A 23,196-nucleotide genomic window follows, 5' to 3' on the forward strand; every position below is an offset into this window, starting at 1 on the left:
GGGGGATGGGGTATCGATTCTTTACAGAAATGTCATTGAGCCCCCTGTAATCAATACAAGGGCGGAGAGAGCCGTCCTTCTTCCCCACAAAGAAGAACCCAGCACCTGCAGGAGAGGAAGAGGGGCGAATGATACCAGCTCTTAGAGCCTCGTTAACGTACCTCTGCATGGCATTAGACTCGGGGGCCGACAGAGAATACAGGCGACCCCTAGGAGGAGTTGTCCCGGGTAGCAGGTCGATCTGACAGTCAAATGGGCGGTGCGGAGGCAGGCTCGTGGCCCTGGCCTTATTGAAAACCTCCCTTAGATCATGGTACACAGAAGGAACCTTGGATAAGTCTGGGTAGGTCTCCTCCATGCTGCCATCTGGCTTCTGAAACGGTTTGGCTGACAGTAAACAAGAACCAGAGCAGGAGGGAGACCACCCAAAAATCTCCCTTTTCTGCCAGTCTATTTGGGGGTTGTGTCTCCTCAGCCATGTAGCACCCAGGACAATCGGAACCTGTGGAGAGTCGATTATCAAAAAAGTCAGCCTCTCCCTGTGATTACCTCCGACTAACAGTTCAACAGGTTCCGTGACGAGATGAGAGTGGTTAAGTGGGCGACCGTCCAGTGCCAAAACATTATGAGGAGGTGATCCCGGGAGGAGTTTAATGTTCAGTCTCCTGGCCAGTCCCTCGTCCATAAACTCCGTATCTGCCCCAGAATCAATGAAAACAGAGAGATTGTGAAATTTGGTGGAGACAGTCAGTGTTGCAGGGAACAAAAGATCTGGGGAGGTTGAGAGTTTTGTAAGGCTCATTAGGAAACCCCCTCTACCTAATGAGCCTGACCTTTTACTGGGCAGGAACGGACGCGGTGACCCTCACCACCACAGTACAGACAGAGATCTTGTTGCTGTCTGTGCTGGCGCTCCTCCTTGGACAAAACTGTTTTTCCCAGCTGCATGGGTTCCGGATCAGCTGGACTACGAGAGGCTGACGGCCCAGCTGGAGAAAAAGAAGAGACCCAGGAACGGGGTGGGGGAATGGGTCGATGCTCCCTTCGCCGTTCCATTAATCGGAGGTCGACTCGGGTAACAAGATCTTCTAGCTGCTTGAGAGTCTGGGGATAATCCCGGGTAGCGAGCTCATCTTTTATCTTTCCATTTAACCCCTCAAAAAAGACATCCATAAGAGCCGGCTCGTTCCACAGGCTATTAGCAGTTAACAGGTGAAAGTCAATAATGTAATCAGAGACAGTCCTCTCTCCCTGTTTGAGAGAAAGAAGCCCCCTGGATGACTCCCGGCAGGACAGCACCGGACTGAATTCTCGTGAGAACTCATAATAGGAATGGCTAATCCGGGAGTCATTCTGCCATTCAGCAGCTCCCCACAGTCTTGCCTTGCCGGTCAGCAGGGAAATTACATACGCAATTCTTGAGCGATCCGTAGGGTAGGAAGAAGGCTGCAACTCAAAGTGGATCTCACACTGAGTGAGAAACGCTCTGCATTGTTCGGGATCGCCCCCGAATTGCTGAGGCGGGGGAAGGTGTTTGCGGAAGCGCCGGTGCCGGAGCCTCCTGGCCGCGGAGATGACCTAATATCTCAGCAACGCCCGACTCTAGCATGGAAATGGATTTTTCCACGCCAGCACGCCACTCAGCATCCGATGAGGAGTCCATCTTTTGGCCAGAGTGTACTGTAACGTACGATAACTGGACTCAAGATTCAGTCGGAAACAGGACTGTGGCGGCAAGTTATTTATTGAGAGCAGGAAGTGGTTTCTGCGTTTTCGGGACGCGGAGCCTCCTGCGCGGCCGTGAGTTCCTGGACAGAGGCAACAGGTTAGTGATCGGCATGTAATGAGAGGTTAAGGAGAGGACGGCCAGATCACTAACCTGATGGCGGGGTTTGGCGGAAACAGATTCGAAGGAGGAGGTCCGGCTGCGGAGGGAGTCTGCGGGCTCTGGGCCGTTGAGCGGCCGGGTATCCAGACGGGCGGTCCTCCTTGATCCTTCCAGAGACGAGGTCCACAGACGGTCGGAGCGGCGGTACAGAGGGGCCAAGGCAGAGAATCTAGTCGAAGACAGGTCCAGGGTCCAAAACCAAAGGTCAGTCAAAAATCGGCAGACAGAAACAGACGAGGGTCGGGCTAGCTCGGAGTCAGAGGGAAAAAACGGATCAGGACTGGTAACAGTTTGACAGGCAGATATTTCACAGGCTGGAGGAATCGGGCTTGACGCGAGACACTCTGGCACTGGTGTCAGATCAGTAAGCAGGTTATATAGGGACAGATGCAGGTGGGATCCATGAAGGATAATTGCAGGAAACCCAGAGTGGACAGGTGTGCTGAGTAGTGACTTGGACTGACACCAGTGCTGGGATCATCACAATATGCATAGACCAATAACAATACAGTCAACATTTTGAGTTGAACAACAATTCCTTTTTTCCTATTAGGAATTAGGTGTACATTTATTCATTTATTGAAAAGCAAAACAATTACTAGGGGAAAGTAGATACAGGCAGATACAAATAAAAGCGTGATAGAAGGTCAAAAAGAGCAGATGCCTTGCTGGCTGTGCATAATGGGATTAAATGCTAAACTGATGCTACTACAATTTACACTGGCTAGTGGGATGGCCAGTGGGGTGGCCAGTACATGGCATGGGGGGGGCATGGCCACCCCTGGCCATCCCCTGGTGGTGCCACTGGCTGTGAAGAAGTTACCCGGAAATGAACAAGATGGGTCAGGGATTATGGTTCTGTCCCACAGAGCCAGAAAAAGGCCCCCGGGAGAACATGTGTGGGGTCTGGATAAATGTGTCGGAGGGGGAAAAAATAAATCAGTTGTTAAGGGCAAAACCAAGGGAAGGCAGTCTGTGCAGAGCAGGGATACATTTCATTAATTAAACACCCAGAAGTCATGGCTCTTTTGTATCAGAAATCTACAGAATGCGTCCTGACACAGCTGGATTTATTTTCAGATCCCATGACCCAACTTTCTATAGAGGATAAGGTCTATACAGAAATCCTTTCCCTGTCTGCGATAACAGGCCTATAGACTTTTTTATACCCGGAGCGAAAAATATTTTGATCTGAGTGACACCCTGCTTCATCTGCATGCCCAGATCAATAACAATAATGGGAGTAACATAGCGGAAGTTGCGGTCGTTGGTCGCGTTAATTACGCTCTGAATAAAATTTTTAATCAATGCGATGTTATTCTGGGGGATAGGTTGATTTAGCGCTACCCACCCACACAGAGCTATTATTGAGACCATACTGAACTATTCGAAAGAGGCTTTAAAGAGTCAATTCAGCGCCAGTCTGTATTTTAAAAATATTGCGGGAACTTTAGACTTTATCATGGTCGTAAATTACCATAATAACGGTTTAAATAAAAGTCCCGCTTTTACCTCTGAATCCAAGGAGGTTCACCTGCTGGGACCTCTCCACTGAGATATTTTTCAGCGAAAGACTCCTGCTGAACTCTGTGGAAAAGAGAATTAAATTAACCAGAGCCAGTGATGCCTTTTGTCTCATGGGCGCCTGTGACTCCACCTTACGGTTGAAAATACTGGGAGCTTCTGTTTTTGTTAAAAAAGTCAGAGTTTCTCGAGCTATTTACTTAAGTCATGCATCGACTTTGTTGAGAGGAAACGCTCTGTATCCATTGTCATGCGTGAATGTGAAAACATACTCTATCCCTGAAAATGTCATTGTGTGTACTCAAGAGAATCTCTTTCTCAGAACAATGCCTAAATATGTTAGGCCTGCAAATTCTGGGGGGTGAAGGTCTGATCAAAGGCTCAGCTGTGGAAACAGCAGAAAAAAAAGGTTTTTTTCAAATACAAACATCACAGGAAGTCCAGTCAGGGAATGTAAACAGCACAAAATGGCAGACAGTCTTCTTGTTAAGCACAAAGTAGCTGACAAATTTTCTATTAAACTCACCAATTTCCTCGGCTTGTTCATGACTCCTCACTCCAGCGTCCGGAGCACCATTTCGGGGTAATGTGTTAGCAATTTGTACCTGGAGCGGTCATCCTGAAGAATTTAAAGTTTGTGTTTTCTAGAGTAGAAGAATGAGTGAAGAATCAGTCTATAGGGAGCCTTGTTTACCTCTGTTTATTGGGTAGAAGGGCAGGGGGTAGAAGTGGAATGGTTCTAGAGGCGGGTCTTGCAAGGCGGGGATGTCATAGGATCGTCCTCAGTATTCCCCATTTCTTGGGGTTGGAAAATAGCGATCTTACATGCTGCATCCGTGTTATCGAGGATGGCTTAGCCTAGTTCTTCATACGTTTCTGTCGCAGCTAATCCAATGACACAAGTCTGAAAATTATAATTTCAAGTCTTTTTGAGTCTTTAATAATGTTGAAATACATGTTAAATGTAAATAATAGAGCATGTGTTCTTTTTAAAGCAGTATTTATCTCAAAACATAATGAAACCAATGCAACTGACCTTACAAAACAGTAAAATTAAACTTAGCTTCAAGAACAGTGCTACTTTGAACTATATTTTCCTAGAATATTAAAAAAAGAAAGCTGAACCCCACTCGCCAGTGTAAATTGTAGTAGCATCAGTTTGCCGTTTTATCCCATATCCACAGTCAGCGAGGCAGCCGCTCTTCTTGACCTTCTATCGTGCACCCTCCCATCCCTCACTCCCTCCCTCCCTGCCATCGTACAACTCTGCGTGTGCCAGCTTTCCAATGACGATTTTAAAAGGAATTACTAGAGAAAGCGAACCAAAATGCCAGTATGTAAATCAGTCAAATTATTTGTTTGTAAAAGCAGAGGGGGAAATGTGTATTGCAACAGTATAGTTAGGGTTGGGAATTGAAAAGATTTTCACAATTCCGATTCTCTTATCGATTCTGTGAAACGATTCAATTCCTTTTCGATTCTCTTTTCGATTCCAATTTGGGGAAAAAAGGAGAACAAACAGTTTGATGATGAGCATCAACATTGTTTACTTAACTATCACATGACCTTACAAACTAACAAGGTCAAGATGTCCACAGAAAATGTGCAACTGGAGTAACATTTATATTTGGTTAAATAAAAAAGGAATATAAGAACAAACTTAAATACAGTAGATGAGTTGTTTAGAATACAAGAAAATGTAAGTTTGTTGTGACAGTTGCTTAATAATCTCTCTCTTCAGATAATCATCTAAATCTAATGGAGAAGCCATCCGATTAATGAAAAAGCATTACTGTACAATTTTGGGAAATAAACTCATCTTCCCCTAATTTAAATTGAACAAGCGTCACCGTTCTCTCGCTTCCGGAACTGCGGAGCAACTTCGTAGCATGTTTCGTTACATCCATTGCAATAGCTAGAATCATGTAAGAATTCCAGCTACCAGTAGTTCTAATTAAACATGCTACCAATGAAGGGCTGGATTAACGAGAAAGGCACACTCCCTTAATAACCCCAAAGAGAGGTAGGAAATTGGTTTACTTCCAGAAATGGCATATGATTTACTAGGCACCACATTAAGCACAGCGATCTGCTCCTGCAACACTGAGGAAGAAATGTGGAGTGTCACACATGAAAGCCTTGAATTTGACTTCTTAACTCCGATCTCATGTCTGCCTGAATCTGTTGCATGTCAGTCCGAGTCCATTTCAGGTGCCACAGCCTGGTATCAAACATCTTTAAGGTAAAACACACAGTTATTTTTAGTCATATACTACTGAACAAATTTAATGGTATGTGATGTTGGATGACATGTTTCCTCATATTTTTATTTTTCTCCATGTTTTGAGCACTCAGGCAAATGAATCAGGAGATGGTACAACATTTCTTAAGGCAGCCGAATTGAGCGTATCCCAGTGCACAGGTTTGCGGTTTTGAAAAATATTCTAATTTCTATAAAAAATTTTGCTATGTAACTGATATGTTCCTTTTAAACATGAATTTCAATTCTATTATGCACAGGACCGTATTGCTCATAATTAAACAGCAGCAAGTGTATTTTACTATATCTTCTATGGGCAGAAAATCCATTGGGGTGGGAATACTTTCACATGCTCCACTTACATTTAGGTTTCTGTGAGTTGTCTCTCTGATTAACAACTGCATGTCATACATTTAAACATAAAGGTTAAACACAATATTTTATCAGTATGTAAGTAACTTGGAATATCCAGCATTCTCACAAAATCGAATTGCTGTGTGCAACTGAGGCCATCAGTCTACAAGTCAGCATTTCAATAGGTATTCTGATCTTACACAACTTTTGAAGGACTTCTTGTAGATCTATGGTATGAAAAAAATTGCATTATGTTTTGATTTGAATTCAGGATATAAGGCAGTGTTTTTCATACTTCAACACAGAAAAGCACTTGTAGTTAAGTTTTTGTAACAAAATTACTTTTGTTCCATGGAGGGAAAATTAGGATAAAATAAAAAAAAACTACATAAAATGGAAAAGGGTAGGTATGTCACTGCGTTATAAATTAGATAACGTTTTTAAAAAAAAACCAAAAAAAAAAACAAAGAATTCTCTGGAATGTTGGTTCAGTCTACTCCCAAACACAAGCCTGGACCATAAATTAGATTTAATGTGTCGGAAAAGCCCGTATCTGCTGGAGGAAGATTCTAGAAGGGTTAAACAGATGGGTTTTTGGAAACAGGCCCACAGTTTAAGCAGTACAATAAAGTGAATGTCAAATGAAATAGAAAAACTATATAAACTAAGAAAAACTGGATAAAATAGACAAACAGAGAAAAACAGAGGGTAACTTAATGTATAACTAAACTAATTTTATTAAAGACCCTGTTAAAATAGGATTCAAAGCCACATATCTCGTGTTGGAGTTAACTGGATCAGGGTTTGTAACAACTGGATACAATGATAAGTGAACAAAATAGGGGTTTGGTACAAAACACATCAAATGATGCATAAGGGTGGATGCAGGACTTTTTGACATGAGGATGGCATCTATTGAAGGTAAACCAAGAGAGGAATTCATTGCAAGGGGACTACATTTTATGAAATTACCTGATGGGGGTTTGCTTTTTCTGTCAGATTAAAAATAGGAACTTTTTTGCAGCATGGACATCTGAGTAGGGGGTAAAGGGTACATAATTTAATGGAGTGGTGACATGCTGAGAAGTTTTGTGTGCAATGTCTGGTAATTTTTTAATTCCAAAAACATTTTTACAGAATAAATGTACTTTGATTTCAAAACTGCATTAACTATTTTTTGATTTTACAGTCAAGGGGATTCTCAGCAGAGATTAAAGTATGTGTAGTTGCTGCATTTTCTTACAGGACAATCGGAAGCCCAGCGTAAGGAAAGAGAAATTGCGATAAAGTGTCTCATTAACTATTACATTTATAAAATAGGTTTCCCATAGGCTGGAGATGGAACAATGGAAGGTGGTAAGGATTAATGGGGATAATTCTAAACACAATTGGCAAACATTCTGTGCACAGTACAAATTGAAAAGGGGGTTAAAAGCTTCGATGGGTGTTTCTTGTGGGAGTGTTCAGTTAATTTCATTACAGGATATTATTCCATATGACTGAAAGGAGTTTTTCGGGACCGAAGTCAACCTCCGGAATTACAGGTAGCACACGACATTTAATATCTAAAAGATTGTCGTGTAAGTTTCAGGTTGTATTGGAGACATAAAATTAGGAGAGTCCAGGAATGGGAGGGGAAGTCCACTGACCCCCGACCTCGAAGGAGTGCGCGCTAAGGTCATCAACAGACAGATGTGGTGGGCCAGAGGTCAAGGGCCCATCGGATTCGAGAGCTATAGGCCCGTTTACACTACACTTTTTTAACCGAGCCGAGCCGAGACCAGTCTGAGCTTGGATCAGTTAACCAAGATAAGACGACTGTTTGCACACCATACTATCCCGGTTCCTTGGTTGCTCATTGCCTCCTAGTGGCGATCTGTGGTACTACCGCTCTCTGGGATTGAAGGCAGAAGCAGCAAAACAAAACAGCGGCGCCCCGTAACATTCAGGAAGTAATGCTTGATATTGTGATATTTCGGTGTTTGTGGAGAGTCAGGGGAAAAAGGCAACCATTGGTGAATTTACTTGAGAGAGTCGGCTTTTGGGAAGTGGATGAGACAAATGAACGTCTAATAAGGATTTACAGACGCAGGAAACAACGACAGACACTGAGGTTCATCACACTGCTAAGCAGAATCATCACTGGAAACCGTGTGGCACGGTAAGGAAGCTAGTATTTTTATGAATGTCTGAAATTTGTCTGAATGGAGTGTGAATCGGGACGTGCAGCCAGACACGCCGGAAAAACCGCGGACAGTCAGCTGACTGTAAGGGGATGACGCGGTCTGCTCATGCGCTCTTTATCAGAAAACCGGGCCAGAAAAAAAACCAGGCCGAGACCTGCTCAGGAACTGGTCTGCAGTTAGCGCTGTCCGGTTATGTTTAGCGTGGTTCAGTCTGCTGACCGTTTACACACAAGAGTTATCTCGGTTACCGAGCTCGGACTGGTCTCGGCTCGGTTAAAAAAGTGTAGTGTTAACGGGCCTTATGTGTACCAGCCATAGAGAGTTAAGGGAACAACACCGGGCCAGCTTTCGGGTCAGACTGGCTGACTGGAAGGGTTTTCAACTACCGCCCACCTGCACCAACGGGTGACAGGGATGCTCGACACACCGATTGCCACTCGCTGATGAGGCTGCTGGATTTTTATTTTGTTTCTGTTTTTTATTTTTAATAAAATGATTCACATACAGCTCTGTGGAGATCGCGGTGGGAACATTGACTCTTTAAACTATCTTCTTTAAGGGCGAGGAGAAGACATCTCTGAGACGCAAGACATCATAACAACAATTGAATGCATTGTCTAAAAAAAAAAAAGAAAAGAAAAAGTTTTTTGTAATCACTGTAATTCCCATATGAGTTACATATTCCTTGGATGTTAAATGCTAGTATTGTTAGAATCTTGGTTTTGCATTGCATGATAATCTGGTTTTTACTCTGTGGTTTGATCTGAGTGTAGTGCTTTTACAGGTTATATTAATTTCTAAAAATATATGTTGTTAATCTAGGTTAGGAATCTTAAAGTCATATTTAGATCATATAATAGTTTCTGGTAGTTGCAAAGTTATCTTAGCTTTGCACCTCTCGGACAAAGGTGCTTACTTTTCTTAATTCTAGGAGGTTATTAGCTTATACTTGGGTTATTTTACATTGAAGGGGTAAATTTGAACTTCATTTGATTTCATAAGTCGCCAACAGAAGGGAACGGTGGGTTACAATATTACATCTTACCATTTACACTTTGTTTAAGGGTTTCAAGACATGGACTTAGTTTAGCCTATTTATTGGTTTGATCTGTGAGATCAAAACAGAGGGAAATGTTAAGCAAATATCTTAAGGGGGTGGTGAGAAGGAGAGGGGGTCAGTCCTCCTCCCCCTGAGCGAGCAGGAGGAGTTTTAAAGTTGATAAAAAGAGTCTTTGTCCAGAACTTACTTCAGACAGACTTTGCGACCGCACGGTGAAATCATCTTGATTGGTAAATGTATACTCTGTCTCCATATTTAATTTCCATGAATTAAATATGCATTTAAACTGTTCTACCTTTTGATTAATGTTTTCTCACTTGCGGCCAAATCCGGAACCGGGGTAAGATGGGTTTTCAATAGACATGTAACAGCAGGCCAGTAAACCCAATCTTTAACAACAGCCAGTGATGTAAAACTAGCTACTTACCACCAGAGTTGCCTTCAATGCTGGTCGTAACTTTAGCTTCTGTCCGGTAAGAATCAAAAACACGGCATTCGTTAAAATGTATGACATGTTGTATGCGCAGGTGTTTCTGCCTGTTGGATGTATTTCCTCCCGCGGATATAGTTGCCACTTTGCAATGATTGCAAAGCGCCTTGTTGCCATCTTTCTCTTCCTTAAAATGAAACCAAACTTTCGACCGCTTCCCCCGATGGGGCGCCACTTTTTTTTGTTTTGCTTTAAGCCTGGTCAAGTCATGCGCAACTTACGTACACATGCTTACCGAATGCCGTGTGTGTAACTTGCGTATAAAACGTGGCGTGACATGCGTAAAAAAAACGTTGTGCTACCGTTGTGCTGCTCAGAGCCGCGGCACGATGGAATCGAAAAGAGAATGGTTAAGCGAGCTGCCAAACGGTGCCACGGAATTGGAAAACACGGAACCGGTTCTGAACAGGAACCGGTTTTCGATTCCCATCCCTAAGTATAGTGCAGTTTACTGTTACAGCAGCTTTTTGGTGTGTTTTTGACAAGTTTTGACAGAGTTACGTAGATAATGTCGGTAGCTGGTGCTTGTGTATGGTTTGTCCATTTTCAGACAATAAAGAGAAAGCTCACAGACAGCTCTTCTTATTTTAAGAAGAAAATAAAGAGATGGCAGGGGAGCAATAGAGGCTCAGTGAGGTAGAGGAGGAAGAGAGCAGCATGACAGGGATACAGTGCCAGCATTAGTAGAGCACAGTGACAAGGAAACACTGCAGACAGCAGCAAACCAGGGACAGTCAGCACCATTGATCACAGAAGCATGTCAGAACTCAGTGAAAGCAGGGGCTCAACCTGTTCCTGGACCGACAGGTGAAGTTATGACCACATGGCCATAAAAATGAAATTAATGACTTGCCTAGATAGTAACATCATCTGGAGAAATGTATGTTTTGTTTAGTGTGTTTCCATGAAATCACAAATCATGACATAATCAGACTTGATTTGTCTGAATCAAAATGCCTATAGGCCATTATTACAGCTATAATTGATCATTACTATGGAGAGGTTATTATTATTGTTATTCTGCTGTGCCATTACACACTGTTTTAATTTATTTAATGTTTAATAAATAACTCTCTGTCTGTTAGGTAGTGTCCAGTGAATGTCAGCCCAAACAGCTGATATTAGGACAATAGTTGAAAGGAATGATTTGAGCACTGGTCTTCTTTTAACAGCAAACTCTGCACACATACAGAATAAATGGGTGACAATTTCTTTTCAAAAATTAAGATAAAAAGAAGGTAAGGAACTATGTACATACAAAGTAACAAACTGTCATGGTTTAAGTTTTGTCTTGCTTCTTTGTTAGTTTGTAGTTCACTTAGCTCTCCCTTGCTCAGCTTTAGTCACTCCTCTGGACACTAATTAGTTTTCATTCCCGTCACCTGTCAGGCAGCAATTACCCCTGATCTCTTGCCACCTGTGTTCACCTCTTTATAGGACTCACCTCATTCTGTTCTCGTCGCTGGTCCATAGCGTTCACCCCCGCTCTGTCTCTGCCAGAATTCTTGTCAGCTCAGTTTTTTTGTTACAGTCAGCCTGAAGACTTCCTTTAACTTGTTTTTTTTGTTACAGTCAACCAATAGACTTTCCGTCAGCTTTGTTTTGTTCCAGTCTCAGTCTAGATCAAGCTCAGCTCTGTCCCCACTCCTGTTCTCATCTCCTGGTGAGCTGTTCCGGTCTCAAATCCACGGTTCAGAGGTTCTGCTCTCCAGTGCGCGGCTCAGAGGTTCTGCTCTCCAGTGCGCGGCTCAGAGGTTCTGCTCTCCAGTGCACGGCTCAGAGGTTCTGCTCTCCAAGACCTCAGCTCAGATGCTCTGTCCTGGTCGCTAGTCTTCGGCTCCAGAGTTCCTCCCGGTCAGTCTCTCCACACGCCTCCTGCCGGCCAGCTTCTGCACCCAACACCTCCGTCTGTTGAATGACTCTGGTCCCATCATCATCCATCTTCCACACTTTTCAATGAAGTCACTCTTAAGAACTAGCTCTGTGTGTGTGTGCTGTGTCCGGGTTCATCCTAGACAAATATCATAACACAAACAGACAAAATAAAATGGTTGAACACCATCATCGGTGTTCCCTGGTGAGGTGTTCCGGGCACGTCCCACCGGGAGGAGGCCCAGGGGAAGACCCAGGACACGCTGGAGGGACTATGTCTCCCGGCTGGCCTGGGAACGCCTTGGGATTCCTCCTGAGGAGCTGGCCCAAGTGGCTGGGGAGAGGGACGTCTGGGCCTCCCTACTGAAGCTGCTACCCCCGCGACACGACCCCGGATAAGCGGAAGACAACGGACAACGGACCATCATCGGAATGATTCAGTGAATCCTGGTTCACTGCATCTCACCAAGGTTCATCTTAAAGAATGTGAAATGAGGTTAAATTAACTTAACTAATTTAGAACAACATTTGGTATGTGTTTCAACCTATTCATAATGCAAATCCTAAGTTAAACAAAACATTATTTGATAAAATAACATTTTAAAGAATCAGTTGCTCAGTAAAATCTGTAACGTTAGGACGTTGATTTTATAAATGAGATTATTAGCAATCAGTCGCTAAATGGGTTAATTCTAAAGTTTTACAAAACACATTTAAATTAACATTAATGTTCCATATCAATGCGTAATAACGCTCATAGCACTTGAACGATGGCGGAGCGAAATGAAACAAACCTTATGTTTAAAACTAACCGAAGTTGCATGGTAGCCCGAATGATAATAGCATGGTAAGCTATAGCATTATGCAAGAGGACATTTGGCATTAATTTTAAAAGGCCCTAAGTTCTATTTTGGTCGTAATGAGCAGACCGGAAAACACAAACATTAATATCCCATCAATGTATAAAACCCTTATGGAAATAAAGTTTGTTGTTGGAAGCAGTTGAAGCAGGGAGGATGAAGGCTGGTTGTCTGACCAGCTATCTGCGTCTGGCCCGGAAAGTGGCCATGAGGAGGCAGCTCCGGGTCCTAGGCCATAGGAAACTCAGCACTGCGGGGCAGCAGCATGTGTGCTTTGGGGCTGCAGGAGCAATAAAAAGGAATTGGTGTTCAACTCAAAATGCTAACTTTACTGTTATTGGTATATGCACATTAGATCATTAGTAACATTAGAATTCACCCAATAAACCAAAAGATATGAGTAGGTGTTTATGATAGTTTTCTACAGGCAGGTTTACTACAACAGTAGCATAAAATCCTGAAATTGGGTATTTTAGTTTCAGGGTCTCATCTGGCAACCCCTATGAAAATTTTCTGGAGGCGCCACCGATTTAATCAAAACAGTATAAATGTGGAGCGGTATGCTGATGTTGCTTGTTAGAAAATGCTGTTTTGACAGATTTTTCCTAATAACAAATACAGTTTATGAAGGGGACTGCTTAGTTGATTTTGACATATTTAATCCCATTTAATCTTAGCTCCTCATAGAAAACTTCAGTGTACATTTCTTACAAGGCATGCAATTAGGTAATGTGTAATTCATACTGGACATAATATGCATAAACCACTCATAGTGGGGGGGGGGGTATACTGAAATAATGAATGGAATTTAACAATTGCGAAATTATGCGGGTTTCATTGCAGCAAATGAATATTAACCGAGGTATGCTGTTCTGATGGGTATGGTGAACCGTCAGAACCCCAGCATTAACCATGCCCTGTTGATAGGGGAGGCCAAACTGCATGTGGGATTAAATGTGCAGAACAGCACATCCCAAACCGCTGAAGAGCCTGAAGAACCTCTACCTCACTAGCCTTAGAACTGAGACAGCTCTTCAGATGAACAGCCAATAGTTTCCAGCTACAAGTCCAGAAGTCTGGTTGTTTTGTTATTTTTAACCCTTTTGTTTGATTTGCCATGTTCTGGATGATCGAGAATCATCACCAGCATATCGGTAACAGATTCAGCTCACAGGCTCATGTTCAGAGTTCTGTTCGGTAAAACTTCTTACTTGTTTTAGGAGGAGGAGGAGGATAAATGTGACTGCTCCTGTAATATTCTGTTCTGGTTTATCTTTATTATTTGGTTAAATTTAGCTCTTTCCTGTTTTCTGTGTTCTGTTTAGGCTTATTTGTATCTTTAGACTTGTTCTGTTTGCTCCCTTGATCATTTCCACCTGGTTTTAGTTAATTGGTCCCTCCCTGCTACCTTGTCTGCCCGCCTATTTAAACCTCTCTTAGTTTTCAGTTTGTTGCCGGGACTTCACAATCACTTCATTGGTAAGAGCCCTCCTGCCTTTTGTTCTTGTCTGACCTGTTCTTTGTTTTTTTGAGTCTGCCAAGCTTTTTGATGTTGGGATCATCAGCAGCCTGGAACCTGTCTGTTTGCCTGTTTAATTCTTTCACCTTCAATAAACACCTCAAAAGGATTACTATCGTGTCTGGCTGAGCTCTGGGTTCATCTCTACACAAATCATCACAGCTCCATATAAAAGGCAAATGTGATTGTGACAAGACAGGATTTCATGACTGGTTCCAGAGGTTCTGATAGCCCCAGAGGGCACGGTTCAGGTTGGGTGGTGGTGGCAGCTTGAAGTGCTCAGAGAGTTTTCCAAGACTCGGCTGCAGGTGAGAACAGGCTGGCAGGTAGGCTTCAGCAGACGATGACTGGGAGGCCGATCTGAGTCGAGGTGGGTCATCGCGTCTCAGGAGGTGACTGAAGAGATCCAGCGTCTCAGGATGGAAGCACATTCACAGGATTCAACCCAGGAAGCACAGAGGGTAGACAGGGTGAGGCTCTAAAAAGTGAGTCACTGTTTACTCAAAAGGAGATTTGACTATCTCTGATGGTCAAGCTGGCAGCTCCCTGTATCCTCGGCACTCTGATGACGGACATGCAGCCTGTCTGGCCATGCTGGTGGAGAGAACTTGCTGCTCAGGAGGACGTCACTGAAGCACACCCACACACGTCCAAAATCATGACAGAAAATGCCCAATCAATGTGAACTTGTGCGTTTGGTTCCTGCCATTAACAATCACTGAAACTGTATTTTGTATTATCATTCTGTACTGAAATGCAAGTTTAAAAACGGAAAATGAGCGTTCATGTGCGTCCAGGAGTACACTTTTGATCACAAGTGTGTCTGATTTCAATGTGCTGCTTGTGGACTATCTGTAGTTTTTATACACAACAACACTGGCAGATCTAAGCCTGAGAAGAGAAGCAACTTCAGTAGAAAAGCAAAGGTGTTAAACTTTGTTCCACTCTGAGAGCTTGAGGAAGAGTCTAACAATGAGTTCATTTGTTACGGAGCTGGCAGAGAGAACATGTGGGGGCAGCTGATTATCAGAGCTGCGCTATGTGTGTGTGTGTGTGTGTGTGTGTGTGTGTGTGTGTGTGTGTGTGTGTGTGTGTGCTGGAGGGTAATCAGGCAGGTTGGAGCTTCCTGTCAGTGTTGAGTCCGTCCACACCAGACGTCACAGGCGGACAAACTGGATCTGCAGCTTACTGCTCTGCTGTTTGCTTCCTGCAGATGAAAATGGCTGAATCACACGGGCTAACAGCACAGGGCCGGAAGGTAGGCTTACACACTTGGACAGCAAGTAGTTTACACTTAACCAGAAAAAAAAAAAACTATAAAATAACTCTGCCTCCTATTCAGTTTTGTAGATGTAGTGGAGCCTGTCTGGTGGCAGCTAAGACTGGAGCTATTTACTTGGTTTGGTTTTGAAAAGGAATGTGAACCTGTTTTTGTCCCAGCTGGTGTCAGGCAAAAATACAGAAGATCCTTTTTGAAAACTACCAAAATAAAAGCTAGGTTTTATCCTTTTTTTCCAAATTAAGTTTCTGAACAATTATTTGTGAACTTTCTTTGACCGGGTAAAGCCCCATTAAGATTCAAAATCTCTTTTCCAAGAGTGACCTGGCAAGACGGCAGCAGAGTTGCAATAAAACAGCATTAAAACCAAATACATTAATACATAATATAACATGGAACAAATCTGGGAGCACAAAATAGTACTAAAGTACTAACTTAAAAACAATTACAAGAAGTCTCTTTCCTGGTCCAGTAAGATTGTCTTGAATTTCCCAACAGTCACCGGCTCTGTCTGTCTTTCTGGAATTCAGTCCTAAATTTACGTCCATTGTTGCAGTAAAAAATGTCCTGGGAATTCAGCAAACTGTTTGTGTTTTAGGATCTGGGACTTTCAAGGCAGAGCAAGTGTAATTATATAGCACATTCCAGTGGAATAGTAGGTCATTCAAGAAATGTCTTCATCGTGGGATATTGAAAAGATAAACGCTGACAAAAAAAAAAGGAGCACCCAGAAGGATGGATCTGATTTGAATATAATGTAGAAATAAAGACCAGTGGTGGGTATAATACCTGTTTTCCAAAGAGTTGGCACATCCAGAACAAACACTAGAGGACACTAGTTGTTGCACGGTGAATGGAGGGTTCGTGTTATAGGCAGCAGATGAAGCCCCCAACAGTTAGTTGCAACACTGTGTGTGGAGTTTTCACCAGACACACTCCTTGATGCTCTAGACAGCACTGAGTTTGACAGGCGTTACATTTAGGGTTTTAATCAGGCTTGGCGCCACCGTAGCAAACCACGCTGCTTCCAAAACTGACTGACACCAGTGATTCCAGGCACTCACGCACGCCTAGTCACCTCACAGTTGTGAGGAATACGAATACTCTGCCATTCTGTCGAGAGGAGACCAGACGCACACACAAAATCCGACCACTATCAAACTCCATCAAGTGCTTGTAATGCTGTGAAAGGAGAAATCCTCTGTTTTATGTGACTGCCGGACGCTCCAGCAGCTGCTATTTTACCAGTGACACCCTCATGCGTGCCCTCTAGTTTTTATTCCACAAATGGCAGCTCTTTACAAATGCAATCCTTTTCAACCCTTTTGCTGGCCTGCATCTGCTGCATTATCATCCAATTCAGACTAGTCCTGCTGAATGCTCAATGATTTCCACATTACAGCTATAAATAGCAAAAATCCTCAGTTAGCTGCCTTTCACTTTAATCGATGCATCCACCTTTTTGTTTTTGAAATAAATCCCCGGAAAAGTTGACACTAAAAGCTTTTATTTTGAATTTTGAATGTAAAACTTCCTGTTTGACCGGGGCTTGAATGTGGCACATGGTGGTCACAGGACAGGAGGCTTTACGTCACTCTGAACTTAGTACCCTGCAAGCAAAGGCAGAGACTGTAAACAATGAAACGGCTACAGATTAAAAGGTTTTCTTCACACATAGGAGCTATTTGTGACTGAACACAAAATAATTAAAACAGACTTCGAAAGAAGCCCAGCAAAGTTATTATGCATTTATTTCCTTCCTTTCAGAGATGGAGTTTACCACAAAGACAGGAGACGGATCAGAACAAATTGGGCTCTCGGTGTCTGGATGGAGAATCTGATAGAACCCTGGTAAAAAAAAAAAAACACTGAAGGCAGCACATGTAAACCCAGCAGATAAACACAGAAAAAAAGCAGCAAAACTTTTTACAGTTTTATTTTTTGCAAAATATCATGAACATGTAGGGTGTAATCATAACTTAGAAGACTATAGCTGTGGAAAATACAAGCAAATAAATCAATTAAAATAAATAAAACATCAAATTGTATGAGATAAGTGAGTCATGTGAGAGTATTAACTGTTTCTCTGGCTTATTGCACATTTCTTTTCTTATTGGTCTTGTTTTAGAGCACACTTAAAAACGGCAGGTCAGCAAACTGCCAATCTCTTCTTTCAAACCTCCCTTCAAAGTTTGAGTTAAACAGTGTGTGATTGGTATCCTGTTAGCACAAACCTACTCTCTTAGCCGTTGTAGAACAGCAAAGGTACAGGTGATTGATGTAATAGTATAATAGGTGTTGCAATATTAGCTAACAAACATGGCATTTACCTAAGCCTTTCCAAACTTGATAGTTTTTAAGTGTCACAATTAGGCATGTGCAAAAACAAAATTCTGATAGCATGATATGAAAATTGTGCTCCTTTAATTTCCTGCTGAGCTGGATGAAAGATCTAAAAGCATCATTTTATGTGCAGAACGTGTCAAACTTAGATTTAAAGAAATGTAAATTGTCTATCTATTGCCATGGAAACCTTTGTGTGTGCAGACAGTTCCTTTCAGAGGTCAAATCTCAGGTGGACTGCAGCCGGGGAAGAAGGTTATAGTGGTCGGGGTTGTGGATCCCCGTCCTGATCGGTAAGAATCCTTTGCCCTGTTGGTAATCTGTTTTGTCTGAAGTCTTTTTTTTTTTTTGTATAGTACTTATTGGTTGTGTTGTAGTGACGGTGTAAAAAGCCTCTGCACAAAACAGCAGGTTTATGGATTTATTACTCAGAATGGAATTTTAAAAAGGACCTATTACCTTATTGGGATTGATTTCAAACTAAAACCAATATCTTTGGCAGGATCAGCTGAAAAAAAAAAACAACAAAAAAAACAGCTCCCCCACAGGGGTTGGACAGTGCCTTGCAAAAGTAGCTTTTCTTTGGTGGCTGAAAAGTTCAGTTTTAGTCTCATGGGACCAGAGCACCTTCCTCCATACATTTTGGGAATCACTCACGTGCCATTTGGCAAAGTCAAAATGGGCCTTCTTGTTGTTAACACTAAGTAGCAACAGTAGCACAGGAACTAGTTCATCTTGTAACAGGTGGCTGGCTGGTTTCAGTGCCTGCTTCCAATGTTTGAGTCATGTCCTTGGGCAAGACTTCACCTGCTTTGCCTGCAGCAGTGGTCAGTTTGTATGGCAGCCTTGCTCCTGCCAGTCTGCCAAATGTAGTTTAGCACCATGTAGTCTGGGAGTTCTGCTGGGCGGTCCTCTCTTGGGAGGTTTGTTGTGGTACCATGTGCTTTCCATATGCAGATGAGGGATTAGATGGTGCTTCAAGGAGAACATCAAAGATCTGGATTTTCTTTTAACCCCACCCTGACTTGTACTTCTCAACAACTTTCTCCCTGGCTTGTTTGGAGAGCTCCTTGATCTTAATGGAGTGATGCTGTAATATTCTGAGTTCTGTTCTGGTTCATGTTTGTTATTTGATTAGTTGTTTCAGTTTCTGGTTATGGGTTCTTTCGGTTTGGTTTTGATAGTAGCTTGTGTACTGTTTAGGTTACCTGTTTTACCTTGTCACATTATCAGTCTAAGTTTTGTTATCAGCTCACCTTCAGCTTCCTGTCAGCTCACTTGCTCTGATCGTTTCCACCTGCCTGTATTGTAATTAGCTTCACTTGGTTTCACCTGCTCTCTCCACTATATAGTCCTGCCTCAGCGTTCAGTTCCCTGCCAGTTCATTATTGCGCTTTTGGTGAGTTCTGTCCATTTTGTTTGTAAGCCTGTAGACTTAACCCAATTGCCCTTTTTGTGTTTTCTGAGCCAGCCTGTGTTCCTGTCTGATTTTTTTCTGTCCTGGTTTTTTGAATGCTTTCCTTTGTTGACAAACCTTAGTCTGTGTTTAGAGCCTTTGGATCCACCTAAGGTTTGTTCAAGTTCGCATCACCCCTGTCTGTGATTCCTGCCTGTTTTTTTTTTTTGTTTTTTTTGTTTTTTTTTTGTTTTTTTGGATTGCCTTCTCGTGTGCCTACTTTTGGATTCCCTGTATGACCTTTGAGACTGCCTGTTGCTGTTCTAATAAGTTCTGCATATTAAAACCTGGTTTCTTTACGTACCTCGCTTGTTTTGGCTGAATTCTGGGTCCACCTTCATCTAATTCGTTACAGATGCCTCTTGTTCAGTGGTGGTTTCAGAAAAGGTTTGTTTATACTGACAGATCATGTGACATTAATTTCACTGGTGGTTGGACTTTTGAAGTTAATTGGTTGCACCAGAACTTTTAGGGGCTTCGTAGCAAAGGGGGTGGAGATTCATGTTATGCTAGTTTTCATGGGGTGTGTGGTTTTGTTTCTTTTTTTTTTTTTTTTTTTTCCCCCCAATTCTTTCCAATATTTTTCTAATTTCACTTCACCAAATTAGACTATTTTGTGCAAATCCATAACATAAAATAAGTTTAAAAAAAGGACACCACAAGTTTCGGTATAACAAAATTGGTAAAATGCCAAGGGTTGAGTAATTTTGCATAGCACTTTATGCATTACGGGCAAATAAGGAAAAACAGCGCTTCTTGTGACAGTGTTTATACTGGAATAAAATGCATTATCTGCTTAGTGGAATCAATATTCCTTCCCTTTTGCCAGATTCTACATTGCTCTGACATGTGGCCGTGGAACATCCAGGGAACCCCCACCTAATGTGGCGCTGGAGCTCTGTGTTCGATTTAAGGACCGACAAGTCCTGCGGAGAGCCTGCATGTCAGGTTCCTGGGGCGAAGTGGAGAGAACGGTGCCTTTTTTCCCCTTCATCAAGGATCAGCCCTTTAAGGTACCAGAATCTTTGCACAAACCAGTCACTGTCGGTTGCAGTATCTGTGTCTGAAAGAGTTACTAGTTTCAGGAGAGTTGTCTTGTTGTGTTCATTATGCACAATGTTTAGTGAGGAAAAGCTATATAAGCCTGGGTGTTTGGCTCGGTGCACCTGTAGTCACAGAGTTCTGCTGATGTGTGCACAGATAGACCCCCAGTATTTTGATACTTCTTGGGGCCCCCTGTTTAATCCCCGGCGTGCCCAAGCCCCATCTCCCCCCTCCCTCCTCCTCCCCCTGGCCCTCATGCTGTGCTGAGCACCGGACCAAACCGCTGCAGCCGCCATAATCCTCCTCTGACATCAGACAGACAGGTAATGCCAGTGTTTGTGGAGTCCCCAAAGTTGTTTGATGCAAAATTAACTCATATACTTAGCATCCTAGCACCACTGAAAACAATACAAGGCTTCTGGCTTGATGTTTCCTAAAAAAAAAAAAAAAAAAGGACTTCGACTCTTTTGTAAATAATTGTATTCTACAGAGAATATTGGATGCTTTTTATTGGATGAAGTTTGCTAAGTTTTAGTTAGAATATTTTTTGTTCTATATATTGTTTTTGTTACGAATAAATGGATGTCATTTGTTGACCAAGAGCTTCACTGTTACACCAACAATTATGAAATAGAAACACAGAAGTGTTAAGATTTCTTTAGGGATAAGGTTTATTTTGCATCTCATACTCATGCCAGAGAAAAAAGATGAGGTTTAAATGATTCTATGCTCTGCGCGGAGTGGCGATGTAGAGGTAAGTTATTCCACAGTCTTGGAGCGGTCACAGTGACTGTGCGATCACCTCAGTTTTAACTTTGACCTCAGAACATTAAAGAGAAACTGACTGATTGACCAAAGGTGTGTGAATGTTGAGGGGATTATGCAAAATTGAGCAATAAAATAAAATTGTATTAAATCAATTTGACGACAGACAAGAGGACAATGAAGAGATTTTAAAACTGGAGTTATGTGTTCATGCTTCTTTGTACCGGTTAAAAGATGAGCTGCAGCATTTTGAACTATTACGCAGGAAGCGGTGATTGATCTAACCTGACAAATAAAGAGTTACAATAGTCCAGACAAGAGGTGATAAAGGCATGAGTAACCTTCTCCAGATTCCTACAAGAGAAATGAAGCTTTGCTTTAGCAATGAGTCATTGTTGGAAAACGCTTGACCTAATGACAACACTTATCTGTTCAGCCACCTAGTGTGGAGAAATGGAACATTTTATGATGAACAGAAAACTGACTGACAGGAATTGAATCTACAAACACACAATACTAAAACATGTGGGGGGGGGGGGATGAACAGAACTGCACCATTCCCACTAACCTAAAAAAACGGGCGTGACAGAAAATTAATGAATCCTTTTTTTTCACTGTGTTATTTCTATAACTAGGAGACAGTGGCATAGGAGTAAGGGAGTTGGTGGGTTGCCGGTTTGATCCCTCGCTCTGACCGTCTCAGTCGTTATGTCCTTGGGCAAGACGCATCGCTTGAAATGCCTGCTGCCGGTGGTCAGAGGTCCTGGTGGTGCTGATGTACGGCAGCCTCGCCTCTGTCAGTCTGCCCCAGGGCAGCTGTGGCTACTAACATAGCTCACCACCGTCAGGGTGTGATTGTGTGAATGACTGACTGACTGTAGTGTAGAGCACTTTGGGATCATCAGACTTGATAAAGCGCTGTACAAGCCATTTACCATTTAACAACACTACTCTAAAGTGACAAACAACATACAGACCGGTAAAAGGTGACGTGAATAACACTGATTATCTCTTTATCAGGCACATGTTAGGGGGTGGCAGTGAACATTTTGTCCCCGTTTATGCGTTAGAAGCAGGAAAAATGGACAGACATGAGGACATGAGTGAGTTTGGTAAAGGCTCATGTCATGGATAGAGAGCTGGGTCGGAGCATCTCCAAATCTGCAGCTTGGTGGTCAGCGTCTGCTAAAAAGACTGGTGAACGGGTTACAGGTTCATTAGTGGCTAAGGCTCATCGATGCACGCGACAGTCAAAGGTTCCTCAGTGAGTTTTAATCCAACAGTCGAGTTCCTCCAGCTCTCATGGCGTAAGATTGCCCATGCTGACCGATGTCCATCACCAATAGAGTAAATGCTGGGTGTCTGAGCATTAGAATACCACATGTCTCCTTCAGAGGTCTACTGGAGACAGGGCCATTTAAGCTGCAAAAGGAGGACCACCACACTGTTTGGCTGGTGGTCATAATGTCAGGGTGTAAAGAGGTGCCATATTAAATGTGTCAAGCCTTTTCATTTCCCCGTCATCCTCGGCCTTTGGGATCAGTGAGGTTATAGGAGTGTTAAAAATAATGGGTGACGTAACGAGAACTGCTCTGTGCCGTTGTACAGCTCCTGAAAGTCTGGAGCTGTTTGGAGACCATGGTCAGACGTTGGAGGATCTTGAACTGAACCTGTTTTCTGTCTCCAGATTGAGATCCACTGCGAGCAGAGCAGATTTCGAGTGTTCGTGGATGGACAGAAGCTGTTTGACTTTCACCACAGAGTGCTGCCCCTCAGGGACATTGATACTTTATGGATCAAAGGCAGCATAAATATCACAAAACTTGCTTAAAACAAAAGACTTCCTTTTTAGACATTCACATGCCACTTGAGAACACCACAGATGTGTATATTTATTCAAAATCCTTTTTTTATGTTTATAAAATTGTTCTAATTTTGTATTTTCTGTTGGTTTACTCTCTTGCTTTTGGTCAGTCTAACTAAAAACCTCCATTAAACATAATTACTCACTTTAATCTTAATTCAAATTGATAATGAAAGAAATTAAACAGTCCATTGACATGTTCTCTCGATATCACAGGTCCAATGCTTTTCATTATTTCATCATCTACTTTGGCGGTAAATATGATTTTTTTGTTTTTTTACATATCTGCTTTTAAGCGTAGTTCTTGACCAGCACAGATCAAGACGATTAAAATTTCTGATTTTATTAACAGCTTGTTCTTATAGAGTGAAACTTAACTGAATGAATTTGGGATTACTACCTCAGTCCAAATGGTATGAAGTTTATCATTTA

The 23,196-nt window shown here is 42.5% G+C and overlaps 1 protein-coding gene across 3 annotated transcripts; it reads left to right on the forward strand.

Moving 5' to 3' along the window:
- Nucleotides 1-13,960: 13,960 nt before the first annotated feature.
- Nucleotides 13,961-23,145, forward strand: LOC105918395 (galectin-related protein). 3 transcript variants are annotated; one of them, XM_012853472.3, is made up of 6 exons: nucleotides 13,961-13,973; nucleotides 15,227-15,271; nucleotides 17,060-17,143; nucleotides 17,840-17,928; nucleotides 19,921-20,104; nucleotides 22,588-23,145. In XM_012853472.3, the coding sequence occupies exons 2-6, from the start codon at nucleotides 15,227-15,229 to the stop codon at nucleotides 22,729-22,731; spliced, it is 546 nt and encodes a 181-aa protein (XP_012708926.1). In that variant the 5' UTR covers nucleotides 13,961-13,973; the 3' UTR covers nucleotides 22,732-23,145. The 3 variants fall into 3 exon arrangements, 2 of the variants coding, with proteins under 2 accessions (XP_012708926.1, XP_035992656.1); XR_004931011.1 differs by lacking the exon at nucleotides 13,961-13,973 and adding an exon at nucleotides 20,292-20,458 and having other exon boundaries at nucleotides 15,116-15,271; nucleotides 22,588-22,708; XM_036136763.1 differs by lacking the exon at nucleotides 13,961-13,973 and adding an exon at nucleotides 20,292-20,451 and having other exon boundaries at nucleotides 15,116-15,271; nucleotides 22,585-22,693.
- The last annotated feature ends 51 nt before the right edge of the window (nucleotides 23,146-23,196 follow it).

The sequence above is a fragment of the Fundulus heteroclitus genome, chromosome 5 (genome assembly GCF_011125445.2).
Source record: "Fundulus heteroclitus isolate FHET01 chromosome 5, MU-UCD_Fhet_4.1, whole genome shotgun sequence".
Lineage (NCBI taxonomy): Eukaryota > Metazoa > Chordata > Actinopteri > Cyprinodontiformes > Fundulidae > Fundulus > Fundulus heteroclitus.